This window comes from Zonotrichia albicollis, chromosome 19, assembly GCF_047830755.1.
Source record: "Zonotrichia albicollis isolate bZonAlb1 chromosome 19, bZonAlb1.hap1, whole genome shotgun sequence".
Lineage (NCBI taxonomy): Eukaryota > Metazoa > Chordata > Aves > Passeriformes > Passerellidae > Zonotrichia > Zonotrichia albicollis.
In genome coordinates, this window is record NC_133837.1 from 9,882,811 (window position 1) to 9,897,959 (window position 15,149).

General features: G+C 40.6%; 1 protein-coding gene across 10 annotated transcripts in view; it reads left to right on the forward strand.

The window, feature by feature from the left end:
* Positions 1–15,149, forward strand: part of ZNF207 (zinc finger protein 207) — an 18,545-nt gene continuing 3,396 nt past the window's right edge. Inside the window, exons 1-13 of one of the 10 annotated variants that reach the window (XR_012583162.1) lie at positions 1–196; positions 1,617–1,743; positions 2,172–2,310; positions 2,832–2,999; positions 3,657–3,732; positions 4,229–4,276; positions 6,077–6,177; positions 7,221–7,381; positions 8,150–8,242; positions 9,424–9,666; positions 10,295–10,457; positions 10,615–10,798; positions 11,022–11,101. Coding sequence is in view for 8 of the 10 variants with exons in the window: in XM_074554911.1 (XP_074411012.1) it covers positions 156–196; positions 1,617–1,743; positions 2,172–2,310; positions 2,832–2,999; positions 3,657–3,732; positions 4,229–4,276; positions 6,077–6,177; positions 7,221–7,381; positions 8,150–8,242; positions 9,424–9,666; positions 10,295–10,457; positions 10,615–10,775 (1,521 nt within the window). In the remaining 2 variants the exon portion in view is untranslated. Of the gene's footprint in view, positions 197–1,616; positions 1,744–2,171; positions 2,311–2,831; positions 3,000–3,656; positions 3,733–4,228; positions 4,277–6,076; positions 6,178–7,220; positions 7,382–8,149; positions 8,243–9,423; positions 9,667–10,294; positions 10,458–10,614; positions 11,673–15,149 lie in introns of those variants that run through there. The other 9 variants (XM_074554911.1, XR_012583161.1, XM_074554910.1 and 6 more) reach the window with 9 other exon arrangements.

The following is a 15,149-nucleotide window of genomic DNA, read 5'->3' on the forward strand; positions in this document are numbered from 1 at the left end:
CGCGGTGCGTTCTGGGAGTTCGGAGGCCGCAGCGGCGCCTGAGGGAGCTCGGCCGCCATTTTGTGCCTCTCGCTCGGTTCGGGGCGGCCGCGCGGTCGCTGCCGTTCTGAGGGAGCGCTCGGCTCTCCTGCCCTGTAGGTCGGGGTGACGCCGCCATGGGCCGTAAGAAGAAGAAGCAGCTGAAGCCTTGGTGCTGGTATCCTTCTGTGTGGGACGCGGTGGATGCAGAGAGCTGGGTGGGGGAGGGTAGCGGCGCGGCCTGGCGCGGTCGGCGCTCGGTCCCGTTCCGACTCGTACCGAGATGGGGCTCAGCCCTTCTCCGCACTCTCCTTACGGTTTGTCTCGGTGCTTGGCCCTGTTCCAGCCCTGTGCTCCTCGGGATGGGGCTCAGTCCGTGGCCTTCCTGTGCTCCCCACCCCCCTCACGGCCTCCGGCCCGCTCTTGTCGCTCTCGCCGAGGCCGCGGCCTCCCGCCCGATCCTTAAAGCCGGGGCAGCGGGAAATGGAGAATTGTCTTTATCCCTTGTGAGGGAGAATGTTAAAGGGAGAGAATCCTGCTACTGATAAATAGATTTATTCACGGAATGAGGTGGGATGTGGTTAAAAGAGAATTTTTAAAGCTTTTTTTTTTCTTCATGACGGGGGGAGCTTTTAGTTTATAATTGCTGCATCATGATCAGGTTTAATTGTTCATGATCCAGAAATACTGGTGAATTTTTATTTGATCGCTCCTTCAGAATGTACTCATTTTTGGAGTGATTATAAATCTACCTTCTCTCTTGTGTTTCTGTTCTCTAGAATTGTTTAGTAAAGAAGCTTAAAAGGTGCTCCGAGGTATTTTACCATTTTGTCTTGGGAGGCATCTGTGATTGTTTTAGACATTATTTCACGTTTTGGTGGAAGCAAGAGACGCAGTGTGTTAGCAATGTTAACATTTTCTTAATAATAAATAGATAATGTGTATTTTTCTCACCTAGGGAAATGTGTGGAGTGTTTGCTGAAATATCAATGCTGGCCCATAGAAAGGAAATGCAGTTTGCCTCTGGTGTTACGTAGACGTCCAAAGAGTTCTTTGATTAAAATCTTTCTTTTTAAAAGCAAAGAATTCTTCAGTTACTGCAGCAAATTATGCTGTGTCATAAAAATTGATACCCGGATAACTGGAAGAGGAAGGGAATTTTAAACTAAAACCTTTGTTCTCTTTTATGATTGTTCATTACTGGTAATTGATTAAAGAGGCATTTCTGAGTGATTTGCATAATTTCCCTTTTGCTGATTTCAAGCCTGTTTCTCCTTTAATGCAGTAGCTGCATTTACACCCCTGAAGAGAAAAATAGGTAGAACTTGAAAACCACGAGTAAAGCAATATGGAATCAGATGACTCTGATTGTGTGCAGACACCTTCCCACTTCTGTACCTGTGTAAAGAGGGGTGTGCTGGACTGGATGAGAGTGTTTGTTTTCAGACATCCATTAAATATTTGTCACCCTTTGAATGCTCAGAGATGCTTCTTGTGCCTTTCTTTTGCTTCAGAAAAATGACACTGATGCTCATTACCCTAGTTGTATCTAAAAGGTCACTTCCAGTATTAAATGTTTCCTTAACAGTCTTCAATAGGTACTGTAACAGGGACTTTGATGATGAGAAAATCCTTATACAGCATCAAAAAGCAAAGCACTTTAAATGCCATATATGTCATAAGAAACTGTATACAGGACCTGGTTTAGCTATACACTGCATGCAGGTAAGCAGTTTTAGATTTACATGAGCTTTTCTTTACAGTATCTGAAATTTAAGTGTCCTTAAGATGGGGGGTTAGGGGCTTCCAGAGTCTGTAAAAAGGGTGAGAAAAAGACAGCAGTGGCCTCTTTGCAGCACAGGAGTCCTGCTGTGTCAGCAGTCAAGTGGCTGCTGTGCAGCAGAGATCTTGCTCAGGATGTTTTGTAGGAGTGAAGGAATTGTGCTGTCTCAGTTGTTCTAAGTTAATGTAAGCTGGTTTTAGGGGTAATAGTAGTTACCAGAGATTAGGAGGCACAGATCAAGAAAATGCTTGGCCAGAGAGATTAGTCTCATTAAGGGTGTTCCTTTTCTGTCTTCAAACTGCCTGAAGAACACAGAGAATTTACCCTGAAATGTGTTCAGCAGGATTTATTGAGGTTTTGCTTTCTTTAGGTACATAAAGAAACAATAGATGCTGTTCCAAATGCTATTCCTGGAAGAACAGACATTGAACTGGAAATCTATGGAATGGAAGGCATTCCAGAAAAAGACATGGAGGAACGGAGGAGGTTACTTGAACAAAAAACTCAGGGTAAGGTGGAATGTGGCTGGTTGTCATTTCCCTGGTGTGTTCCTTACTCAGTGAGGGTGGGATTTAATTCCTTCTCTGGCAGCAGCTCCAGGCACTTGCCAGCCACGTGGGAGGGATTTTTCCTTTCCTGTTCAGAAGCAGCTGCTGCCAGAGCAGCTACAACAATTACCTAACGAATATGGACATGGTCATTTGTTTGTGAGGGTAAGGGGAGGAAAGGCTAGAGGTGAAACTGTCCCGGTGATTCCCAAATGCTTCAGTTTCTTTGCTGTTCAAGCCTTTGGTTTATGCAGGACAGCATGATATTGATACAAGGGCAGATCCCTCTGTATGTTCAGGTTAATGGCAGTGGGAGTCACATTCCTTCCCTTTATGTGTGGCTGCAGGTGGGCTCACACAGCATTCTTTCTTTGTATTTCTGTGACTTTTTGAACACTGGCAAAGTTTAAATTTTGCTGTTAGTTAATTTTATGGAATATAATTTGTGTTCAGTTTGACCGTATGCGTTGTACTGTCTGCAGAGAGCCAGAAAAAGAAACAACAGGATGATTCTGATGAGTATGAAGATGATGAATCTGCAGCTTCAACTTCATTTCAACCCCAGCAAGTTCAGCCACAGCAGGGGTACATTCCCCCCATGGCACAGCCAGGTTTGCCTCCTGTGCCAGGTGCACCAGGGATGCCTCCAGGTGAGTGGGTGTGTTCTGTGAGGTCATTGCTGAAAACCTCACAGAAGCACGAATTGCTGCCTGTATGCTTGAGTGCTAATCTGCCCTTTTATCACTGGGGTCACAGAATAGTTCTGGGAGGTGCAGATAAGCAGTTGGTTCATTTTCTTCTCTCCTCTGTGCATGAGCACATCTTCCTTGGTGGACTGGATTCACATACCTGGTGCTGGCATGCACATTGAAGGTTGTGGTTGTAAGGCAGGTTAGTGCCTCAAACAGAAGTCCAGCAGTGACACTTGTTCATACTGTTTATGGCAGGGTTTGGAAACGGGGCAGAGCTGCTGTGCATCTGCAGACTTTAGCACAGAACAGGCTGTTCATACACAGGCCACAGGTGCAGTGAGGAAAGAGTTTGATCAGTGAGTGAAGAACAGTCTCTTGTAGTAAGATGTCTTTGGAGACCACTAAGGAAATTCACAGTCTTGCAGGGCTGAGGACAATCAATCAAAGTCAAATTTGCAGATAGTGTTTATATTGCACTGTTTGTAAGCAGTATTATTTCAAAACCCAGTTTTTTAGAACTTGCTGTAAAGCATTTATCCAGTGTAAACTTATTAGGTGACATTTGTTTGCAACTGTATGTTATCAGAGTTGTTGAAAATTTATTTTTCTTTTAAGGTATACCCCCATTAATGGCAGGTGTTCCACCTATGATGCCTGGAATGCCTCCAGTTATGCCTGGAATGCCACCTGGGTGAGTAGCAAGAAAGACTTAATATTACATGTTTATACTGTGCATTTTAAACTCATAGAAAAAGTAAAGCTAATTAAAAGAATGTACAATAGGGAATTGTGAACTCTGTAACTTAAATATTTAAAACTAGCCAAAGAACTGGATGGCTGTAAACCAACATGTAAAATATGGCCAAACTGGGTTTTATGTATAAAGTATCTTGCCTTTCTCCTGATTTAATAGTTATTAAGTAGTAATATATTAATACAAAATTTTGTTGTGTTGGTTTAGAGCCTTCTGTGAGCCACTATTCCCTTGTGTATTGCACATATGTTGTACATCTGGTTATCAGTCATCAACATAACAGGAAAAAAAGTACTGGGCAGATTATATTTTTCTTGTATTTTGGGCAAAAGATGTTGGTTTTTATGCTTGTTATGGGGTTGACACCATACCCTATCACAATGTGTTTGGAAATTCACAGTTAGATTTTTGATTTTGTCATAAATTTTCACAGATTACATCAACAGAGAAAATACATGCAGTCATTTTGTGGTGGAAACATGTAAGCATCTCATTAATGTAATTCTAGGTACCTTCATTATGCCATTTTATGTCATGTTTTTGATAAGCTAGAAATTGTTTTACTGAAAACCTTTGAATATTGCCTAAGAATTTGGGGAAGGTGTCTAGTTAGGTTTTGTTACTGTATAATACGTGAAGGTTTTATGTTTTATCTAAATGAATATTACAGAACTGTATGTGAAATGCATTCTACAAAATATAAATCAAGCAGACCCTTAGAGACTTAAAGCCTCTCTTGAACCAGAGCTTGAGCAGCTCCATGTGCTTGATCCTTCACGCTGCAGAACATTCTGCAGGAACTCAGTTTAATCTAAACTTTTAAGTTAACTGAGGGGAAAGCTCCTTGACTTCTGAGACATAAATATTGATTTAACAGCCTTTGAATTGAAAAATCATATCATAGTCGAACATGGTGTGGATGCTGATCAGAAATTTAGCTTTTCTGGGTGGAAACTCAGCAGAATTTAATCAGGTTGTCAGACACTTAGTCCTCATTAAATTCCCTGTTAACTTCAGGTGTATGTTATGTCACCTGTAAAAACACAAATTAATTTGCCAAAATTTCACTGCATTTCATTTTGGGGGGAGAGGATGACGTTGCATTATGCTTTTGTCTAATCTAAAGTTTTGCTTTCTTAACCTGATTAAATTTTGTTTAACAATGACTAAAGAATTAGGAGAGCCAAAGCAACTTTGGTGTTGGTGTGACACCAGTTCTAGCCTATCTGCAGTTTCTCAGAAGTCATTCTGGAGCAGCAGGCAGTGAGCACCCAGCCCTTGTTTTGGTGTCTGCTGGGTGGCAAGACTGACTTTGCCTTCTCCAAGCAAAAAAAGGGCGATGGGTTTGTTCCCAGTCATTGCTGCCTCTGCAGTGATAGATGAGTTGAGAGCAGGAATCAGACTTGCCAGAAAGAATGCTCACTTGTTATGGCATTTGATCTGAAAACAGCAGTGGTGAAGGTGTCTTAACTGTCATACAAACAGAAACTGCTTCTTAGTGGGATTTTGGTTTGTACTGGAGTGCTGCAGATCAGCTGATCTTGCTCACTAAAGTAATAAACATTCTTTTATTTTGTTTCCCTAATCTGTTTTTGAATGTCTGCAAAAAATTAAGCAAAATTAAGCTACACTTGTTTGTTCCCTGTAAAGGGCTCATACATATTCATTTAGGAAGAGAAACCAAATGGTTTCTTTTTAATGTGGAGAAAAAATATGTTACAATGAGGATGTCTCATATTAAAGAACCAAAATCCCACTTTATCATTAGTATATGGATTGTTTTCTGTAATTGAAATTCTGGAAGCTTTCTTGCCCTGTGATCTCTGCTCTGCTTTTGTCAATGTTTTTTGGATAGTTCTGCAGCTCTGGGTTATCTGCCAGTCAGTGTCAGAGAGGAGTAGTAGCAGATATGCAGTGATTGTGGTGTGATTGGAGCTGGCTGGTTTTCCTACATTCACACTCCATGAATGTACTGAGATCAGGTCCTTGGAACACTCAGCTGCAGCTTGTAGTCTTGACAGAGATTTCAAGAGACACTAGTTCTGGAAATCTCATATTAGAGACAGTGAGATCTTGAGAAATTGAAGTTCAAATAAGTGTTTGGGGTTTTGGGTGCTGGGTTATGTTTTGGTTTTATTCTTGTGGAGCTGGTTTGGAATTCCCTCTCTTGAGAGCTTCTTGAAATTATTTACCATTATTTTTTGTCTAATACAGGGATGTGCCAATTGTCTTAAAACTTTATCATGTGTGTTCATACCAGTGCTGATTTTCTCTTCAATAGGATGATGCCAATGGGTGGAATGATGCCTCCTGGGCCAGGAATCCCACCTCTTATGCCTGGTATGCCACCAGGTAGGTCAGGGTTGTCGAACTCGTACTATGGTGAGAGTTTAATTATATTTATTTCTTTTATACTAAGATTTAGAATTTTTGTAATAAACATTCAGACTTATGCCACCACCCACCACCTTTATGTGGTTGGACTGCCACAGAAGCCACTGTGTGCAGAGGTGGTTGATTTATAGCTTCTGATTATAAATAATTATTTTACTTTTATACCATTATTAAAGTAAAAAAACAGAATACTGTTTCTTTGATTTATTGCATTTTCTCACACTGTTGTGTTGCCTGGTCTCTCTTCATCCCTTTTATTTTTAATTAATGTTTGTGGCTGCAGTTGGAAAACAGTAATGGCTGAAAATGTGGAAAGTGGGGAATAGCTGGGTGGAATAGTTACCCAGCCAATGAGCCTGCAGTGTGAAGAAGCTTAACTGACATTTTGGTCTCTTACCGTAGCTAGAAGAGGTGTTTGTTGAGCTTGTGCAGCTCTTAGGTAGCCCTGAGTTCCCTGGCTGTTCCATCTGGGCAGTGACTGGTTTGCTTGATGGAACCTGTGGGAGCTGTTAACTTGCCACTGAGCCTCTCCTAGAGCTGCACACACCCAGTGCAGGTGTTGTGGTGACACTGGGAAATGTCCCAGTGCACTTTGCTGCTGACCCCAGTGAAGCTGGCAGTGGCTCCATCACCCTTCTGGTACTGTTCAGAATTCAGTGTACTGTACAATTCAGTGTCTCAGATTTTGTAACAGTATCATCCATGCTCTTGGCATCATACCTGCAGTGTGGCAGAAACAGTTCCTGCATGAATTGTATTGGTTTATTGAGAGCATAAACTTCATTATTGCAGCTTTAGTAAAAATCAAGTGAATCCAGCATTGTTCTGAAGTGTTAGAGGTTACTGCCTGTGCATAGCCATTGACTGTTGACTGCTGGCATTACCCTTTGTCATGTTTTATTTTACTGTTGCCTTAAAAATACATCTTGTAGTGGGAAACTTTGTTCTAAGGAACACGGGAGCGGGATTGTCTAAAGGAATATTGGTGCTTCCTGGAGCCTGATCCGCCGCCCGTTGTTTGTGGTTTGTAGGGATGCCCCCTCCTGTTGGGCCTCGGCCTGGCATGCCTCCAATGACACAAGCACAGCCTGTTACAGCCCCGGGCATTCTGAACCGGCCTCCAGCTCCTGCTGCAACAGCACCAACTCCACAGCCTCCAGTTACCAAACCACTCTTCCCAAGCGCAGGGCAGGTAAGGTATCCCAGAGCCTGGAATCTTTGTCATGTTCTTCACATTGCCACTGTGTCAATAGTGCCTATTTATGAAATGACTGGTTCAGGTTTTTGCTTGGGTTGATGTTTAATTCAGTGTAGTGCTTGAATGAATTTTAAAATATTCTTGTGTTTTTCTTAAAGCAGCTGTGAAACCAGACAGAAGTTCTGTAAGCACTGGGGAAGAAAGGAGTAGGCGAAACACTCTTAAAGGCCTTTAATTGTGTTGTTGTTAAGGGAACTTTGGGTGGGTGAAGAGCTGTGTTAGCTGCAGGAGTCTGATTGCATAGAACTCTACCTTTCCAAGTTAAAAATCTTTACATGACTTGTTCTCGCTCATAATGGGCTCTCTACTGATAAATGGACAAATTTGTTCTGTAGTCTTGTTAAACCGGTTAAACATTGCCTGAGATAGGAGGTTTTTACTTCAGAAAGTTGAGGAGTAAGTCAGTGTAGTGAGAAGTTAATTTCAGCGTTTTGTGGGGGGAAGTGGGGAATTGATAGTGGCTTGTGACCTTTCCCTTTGAATGCACTTTTTTGTGGGTCCTGAGTTCTTACTTGCTGTCAAGTATGTTGCAGAGGCCTTTGTAATTTACTGTTTGCATTTTGGGCTTCTGCGGGGACGATACATGTTTACAAAAATAGTCCTTTCATAAGAAAGGGCTTAGTATAAGAAATCCTTTCATCTGGATACTTTCCACCCATTTGTTTGGAGACTTTTCACTGTTTCCTTTCTTTTATGCTACAGATGGGGACACCTGTCACAAGCTCAAGTGCAGCTTCCTCCAATTCAGAAAGTCTCTCAGCATCTTCTAACGCTCTGTTTCCTAGCACAGCACAAGTACGCAGGAAGTCACAGTTTAAAACAAATTGCTTTGCAACTTAACCCTTTGGACCATTCTGTAAAATCTAAAATTGACTAAACATCTTCAGATAATTTTTGTTATATTCCTGATTATGTTTAGCTGGTAAAACTGCAGAGTCCTTGATTATGAGTTGCATCTTACCAGAAATAAGCATGTCAAAGTGCCCAATTTTTCTTAGTGTGAAAGAATGAAATGTAACATCCTGGTTCTAAAGGGTTAAAAGAGCATGAAAGCAGTTAAATGCATTTTAGTGGGCAGTGGTTAGCTTGATGCATGGTGGAGGCTTTTTAGTTTATGTTGTTTAATATGTTACAGCATAATGTAGGGGATTTTAAATTTGCGTTATGTGCAAAGTGTTAATTTTTTTTTTTTTATTGAGAGATGCAAATAGTTGTAAATATCCAGTGACTAGAAACAAAATCATTCCCTCATAACTAGGGTTTGCTTTGGAGATTGCTGTGTCTTCAGATACAGCTTTGCAAAACAGACTTTTACAGGGTTTTTGTAACAAAAGAGTAGGAGAGATGAAATGTTGACCTCTCTAGTGGACCTCTTACCTGCTTCCATTGATTCTTCATTCACAAATAAGATTCAAGTTCTGTGGATAGACATACTACTCTGAAAATACTGCATTGTGTTTATGGAGAGAGCACTTAAAGCCCTGACACAATAGAGCTTTCTTAAATATTTGATTAAAATATTTCTTAAATACCTAATTTTAATGAATACTAGCACTTCGAGCTGTACTCTAAACTGATGGTTGCTGAAATATGTTAATTTACTGAAAGACTAATAATAAATCTATGCTTAGAGCCTCCTAAAAATAGTGATTCAGGAAAGATTTACATATTTGCCAAATTCGGTGTTTGAGATAAAGTATAGGGTGTTTTTTTCTTTGTTGTTCCTTTGTTGTGGTGGCTTTTGACCTGCAGATTTTAGCCTTTCCTGTGTGTGTGTGTCTGTGTACATCCCGGGGTTTATTTTGTCTTGGTTTCAGTTGCTCTAGTATGCAAAAGGCTGAACTTTACTTTTGTCAAGCTTGTATAATCATATATCTCACTGGAACGTTTCAGAGGTCTAACAGTCATCTTTTAAGTTTTCTTGAATGAAAACTTTATTTGAGATATAAACACTGACCTGTGTGTGTGTTTCACAGGCTGCAGCAGCTGTGCCAGGGCCAGTTGGTACTGATTTCAAACCTCTGAATTCTACACCTGCAACAACAACAGAACCCCCCAAACCAACATTCCCGGCTTACACCCAGTCCACAGCCTCAACCACTAGCACAACAAACAGCACTGCAGCTAAACCAGCTACATCTATCACAAGTAAGCCTGCTACCCTCACAACAACCAGTGCAACCAGTAAGTTGATCCATCCAGATGAGGATATATCACTGGTAAGTAACATGTTTTCATTGTCTTCCTGAAAAATGCGATTTGTGATGATATGGCAGGGTGAATGGAATTTCATCTGTGCTCTGCATTATGTGCATTTTAGTAATGGTGAGAGTGCAAACCGTGCAGAAAAAATGTAACTGAGTTATGATTGGCATATTGGCAGTGCTGCAGTCTAAGCCTTAGCTTTGGTGGTGGTGGGAAATTTCTCAATCCAAAATACAATTTGGACTTCTACTGCCTTTGGACTTTTGTGTAGAACAAAAGACTGAACAGTTTAAAGTTGTTTTGATGCTATTACAACAGTTAGAAATACGGAATTTATGCATAAAACAAATGAACTTCATTACAGTTCAGAGATCTTTAGGTCTGTGTTTTTAAGAGAAAAAGGCTTTATTCAGTTGGGGGAAAGGGAGGATTTGAGTTCCATTCAGAATACTCAGATTGGTCTGTATTAAGGAAGAAAGTCTGCAGAAAGGGGGACAAATCCTACTGCTGCTGGGTAATGTTACTAGTAGCCTTTGAATTTGTAAGGTAGTTAAAATAGTTTAGTAATCTGCTTTTTTGCTCCTCTGTTTACTTTTGGTGAGTTCTAACACGATGTGTTGTGATTGTCTCTCCTGCTTTTAGGAAGAGAGAAGGGCACAGTTGCCCAAATACCAGCGAAATCTTCCTCGACCAGGCCAGGCTGCCCTGGGTAATCCACCAGTTGGACCAATTGGAGGTATGATGCCACCACAGCCAGGAATCCCTCCACAGCAACAAGGAATGAGACCTCCCATGCCACCTCATGGTAATCATACATTTCCCAGCTTCCTATTTTTGGAAAGATTCGTGACGTTGCCTATGCTAGCAGGGAGGGGTGAAACTTTTCACAAAATACACTTCTCACTATTTAAAAAAAAAAAATTTAAAAATTATTCTTTGCATTTTAACTATTCTGTTTCTAGGTCAGTATGGTGCTCATCACCAGGGCATGCCAGGATACCTTCCTGGGGCAATGCCTCCATACGGTCAGGGACCTCCGATGGTGCCCCCGTACCAGAGTGGACCTCCTCGCCCTCCCATGGCAATGAGACCGCCCGTAATGTCGCAAGGTGGCCGCTACTGATGCTCCTACTCACGCTCTAATAGGTTTGGAGATTAAACCTTTTCTCATCTTGTGCTGTTAATATAGCCGAGCTTCCGTCAATTAAGGCTTCATTGTGACTCTTAAAAAAAAAATAAGTATCTTCCCACATGCAAGGAGCTGTTGGACATTTTATTTTACATGGGAAAAATTATTTGGAATAATAACAGGAACTTTTCCTGATGTTGCAATTTATACTGTATGGCTTCTTTTTCATGTTTCATCTAGGTTTTTAGAAGTGAAGTATAGTAAATATGGTTCGTTAAATTGTGAAGGCGCTGGAATTACATGAACATACCACCTTAAAGGCAAGTTCTGTAATGTTACGTTGCTCTTTGTGAAATGATGCCTTCACAGCACTTCAGGTGCTGTTGGACTCATGTCCCCAACATAGTTTGGTGAGGGCTGTAACTGTTCCCAACTACTTGTACATTAAAGTCTGAACTTGTAACAATATTTAATGTATTCAGAGTTCCTCCTGTTCCAGGGTTTAAGTAAACTGACCCACTAAGGTCATGTGACTTTTCTGTACTGTTATAAACTTCATTGTAATAAAAGAGGAGAAAAATTTATATGCCTTTTTATTCATGACCAGCTGTGGACAACTGCCTGAAAGGTTTGTACAGATGCATGCCGTGGTAGCCATTGGTGTAATGAACACAGTTATTGGTGCTGTTTTGATAAAGTCTGAATTCCTTGTTCTAAAAAGTCACTCCTTAGCTGTACGTCTGAGTAGACAAAGACCTGTACACTTATTAACTGACTCCTCAAAATTGAGGCTGCAGGAGGCACATCCCAACTCTTGGTTGTAACTTCTCTTAATGCATATGTTTCTTTACTTGTGCTTTCTTGTCCTCAATAAATTTTAAATGATTTCTAGTCCTGGCACTTGCTTGTAGGATGTGAAAGTGCTCTGAGATACATCCTAGTGCCAGGGTGTGTCCCATTAGTTCACTTTGCAAATGATGCTTTTTAATGTGCAAGTGGAGATGAATTTTAGGATCCTTTAGGTGAAGATTTCTAGAAGCTTAGGTGCATGGCACATGGGTGAGTGACTTCCAGTTAATGTATTGAAGTTGACCTGCAAAAGAGAAATAGTAGCTTAACCCTCTTAATGCACAGAAGAGGCAAAGCAGGCAAGAATAATGTGTTATATGCTGTGTTTTTACTTCAAATGTTCAACATTTCATGTTTTGGCAGTCTCTGAAAGGTGAACCATCTGTAACCATCTGTTGTGTGCTATGATCAGATGTTGTCTAAGTTTTCTTGAGCCATTCAGTGAAAGTTTCTGGAGTAAGAGACCTTTTATCAAAGAGACATCTTCCCTCTATGACTTAGTAGTAATTTCTCTGTTTATAAGAGTAGAGTGACAAGTTCCTCTTAAGGTTGTAATTAAGTCTGGCATCATGTGTTCCTGTGTCAAACCTCTGATGAGAATGTAGAGGGAGACCTTTTGGAGGGGAGGGAAGTGAGAGCCTCTCTGGCTTCTTCTCAACAGGGAAAACAGAGTGGTGAATTTTTCATTTGCAGGTCAACTTTAAATACATGTTCCAGCCTCAAGCCTTATCTGCAGTTTCATTAATGGGGATATCTCTTCTTTAGGGTGGGGTAGAAGGATCATTAGCATTTTTGTGTCATTTTATTCATAGTTTTTGTAGATGGTGGAAGTTTTTCACTTAATTTTCATACCGAGCATTATGGCTCTGTTTCTTGGAAGTCTTGGGGTTTTGTAGCTGCACTAAAGCACTTCATGTGGCTCTATTCTGTACTGTCTCTTAAAAGTACAAAAATAACAGTACAGCTGAAATACTGCATTGTCTCAGCTTCTAAACTGTGGTCACAGAATGTCTCAAAAGCACTAGAGCTTCCAGTGCAATCCAGTTGCAGCTGAATGGCCTTGGTTTAACCATTAAGAATTGCCAGGCACCTTTTCCTCAAGTGTTCAGTTTTCAGACCATAAGTCCAAGCCTCTGTTGAGAAGCAGTTCTCTCTGGTCACTGGTATCTGCTGATCACCTGTCAGATGTGCAGTATTTGGCTTGCAGATGTTCTGAGTGGGCCTTGATGTCAATTCTTTTGTTAGCTCTTCATCTTGCTTTAGACAGAAGTCTAACAGATAAAATTTGTTTTGCTGGGGCAGCGCTTTTATACTCTGGTTTTCTTCTGTTTACCTAATTAGGATCATTACAAAGGACTGAAGAGATTTTTATGATGTCTTATATTTGTCCTTTTTATAATATTACACATAAAATGTGTACATTATGAAGTGATGTTAACTACTGCTTGTAAAACTATAGAAGTTCTCACTTTTCTCTGAAGATCATACTGCTGCTTTAAGGATGCTTTGCCCTTCTGCCCCAGTCAAGTAATTTCCTTCTCCCTCTGGTGTCTTTCTGTAATTTTCCATATGTTGTTTCCAGACCCCTACTTTCCTGGGATAAAACCTTATTGCATGCACTGTTAACTGGGCATATTCTGCAAGTTGTATTAGTTAAGTTTCACTCTTTTAAACAAACAGTGAATGTCACATTCTGATAATGGTACCATTTAAAGCTAATACTGCATAGACTTCAAGCTTGAATGCATTTTAAGAATAATCTTTCCTTAGTAGTGATGTTATGAAACCCCCTTGAGTAGGTACTTCCACGTGTATTTCATTGGTACTTGCATACAAGCAGGTGAACAATTTTCTGTGATTTTCACGTGGATACTGCATTTCCTGCTCCTGTCATTCCTGTGCAATACCAGCTGTGGTGTGGCTGCCTTCAGTCTGCAGTTACTTTTTGTCTCCTGTGTGATTCTTCTGTAAACAGGCAAATGTTTCAGTGCCTGCCTTGTCTGTTGGTCCCTGCCTTCATTTCTTTGGATACTGCTTCTTAATGTTCAGAGAGTTGGATTTATGGTGCATTTACCCAAAACCAGTACAACTGCTTTGAATGTAATAGTTGCTTGTATAAAGACAAAGACTTGGTTTACAGTACCAAGTGTAATCAACATAGCTCTGCCAGCAAAATCCCTGATGTAATGCAGCCATGAAAACAGGCTTTTGCTTTAGTTAATCCTTTCTTGGAGGAGATTGCAGAGGCCTTTGTGATTACAGAAAAGCATATCTTGTGGGGCTGTTGCAGGACCCTGCTGATGTAATTACATAGGCAGAAGCTTTGTTTTTCAGTTGTTGCCTAAATCTGCCACGGCAGATCTTGCATTAAAATTCACACTTGCAAGTGCATTTCGACCAGCCTTGAAATTGCAATATAATGCAAATGTTGAATACAAAGGATTAGGCTACAAGAAAATTTCAGACACAGGTGGGAAAATAGGTTTAACAGAAAGCATGCCAGAATTTATTGCATCTAGGATTCTGTAGAAGGTTCTCAATTATTTTATGCATGGTCTCAATATTATAATAAGCAGCTGATCTTTAGGGCAAAATAGATGGAGACTGGCATGAAAGAACCTTGTAAAAGCCTGGGTTAGATTTTTAGAAGTCTTTGTATAACTCCACCATACAGCCAGTAGAATAGCCTTCTGCCATTGGCAAAGTTGCTTTAAATAAAATACTACTTAGCTGGCATAGTGGGCTGAAAATTTCTTCTGAAACCTTTGGATTACTTTTTTTCCCCCACAGATGATATTTTAGGGGCTGATAATAAATTTGAGGCTGGGCTGTTTAATAACAGTGGATAACTATTCCTCGCTCTGTGCATGCATGGGACAATGTAAACAAGCTTCTAGAAACACATTCAGCTGCATCTGCCTTCTGTGGTTTCTGCCAGGATTTTGGTCTGAGGAGCTCTGGAGCAGTACTGACACAGAACTGGTGAACTTAGTGTCTTAAAACGTGGATAAATTGAATGGCATAGATAACCTGCAGTTACTTTCTAGGAATCAAATCATTCTGGATACAAAATGAGAACAAAAATACCAAGATTACTTCAGTTCTATGAACAGCAAGGAGGTCTTTATGACCTTCATTTAAATTGAGGCTGATAAACCATCCCTGAGCTGGGGCCACAATTTGACATGGTAGCTGATGACACTTCTTAGTAAATGTCTTAATAATTGTACTGGTCTAGTTTCTACATGAACACCAAGACAAGGGTGAACATTTTCAGTGGCTGGTGGAATCTTTTACTCAACTTTCCATGAACTAGCACAACAAATCCGATCAGTTATGGGAGAAATGCCCCAAGACAACTGACGTTCCATTGATCAAGATACAAAGCAAAACAAGCTGTCCAATTCAGAAATCGCTGCCAGCAACAAAAAATATTGTTTGGACCTAACAAAAGAGGTGCTATAGCAGTCATTTTCTTTTGTTTGCTTGATCAGTGGAATTTTGTTAATTTTTAATGCA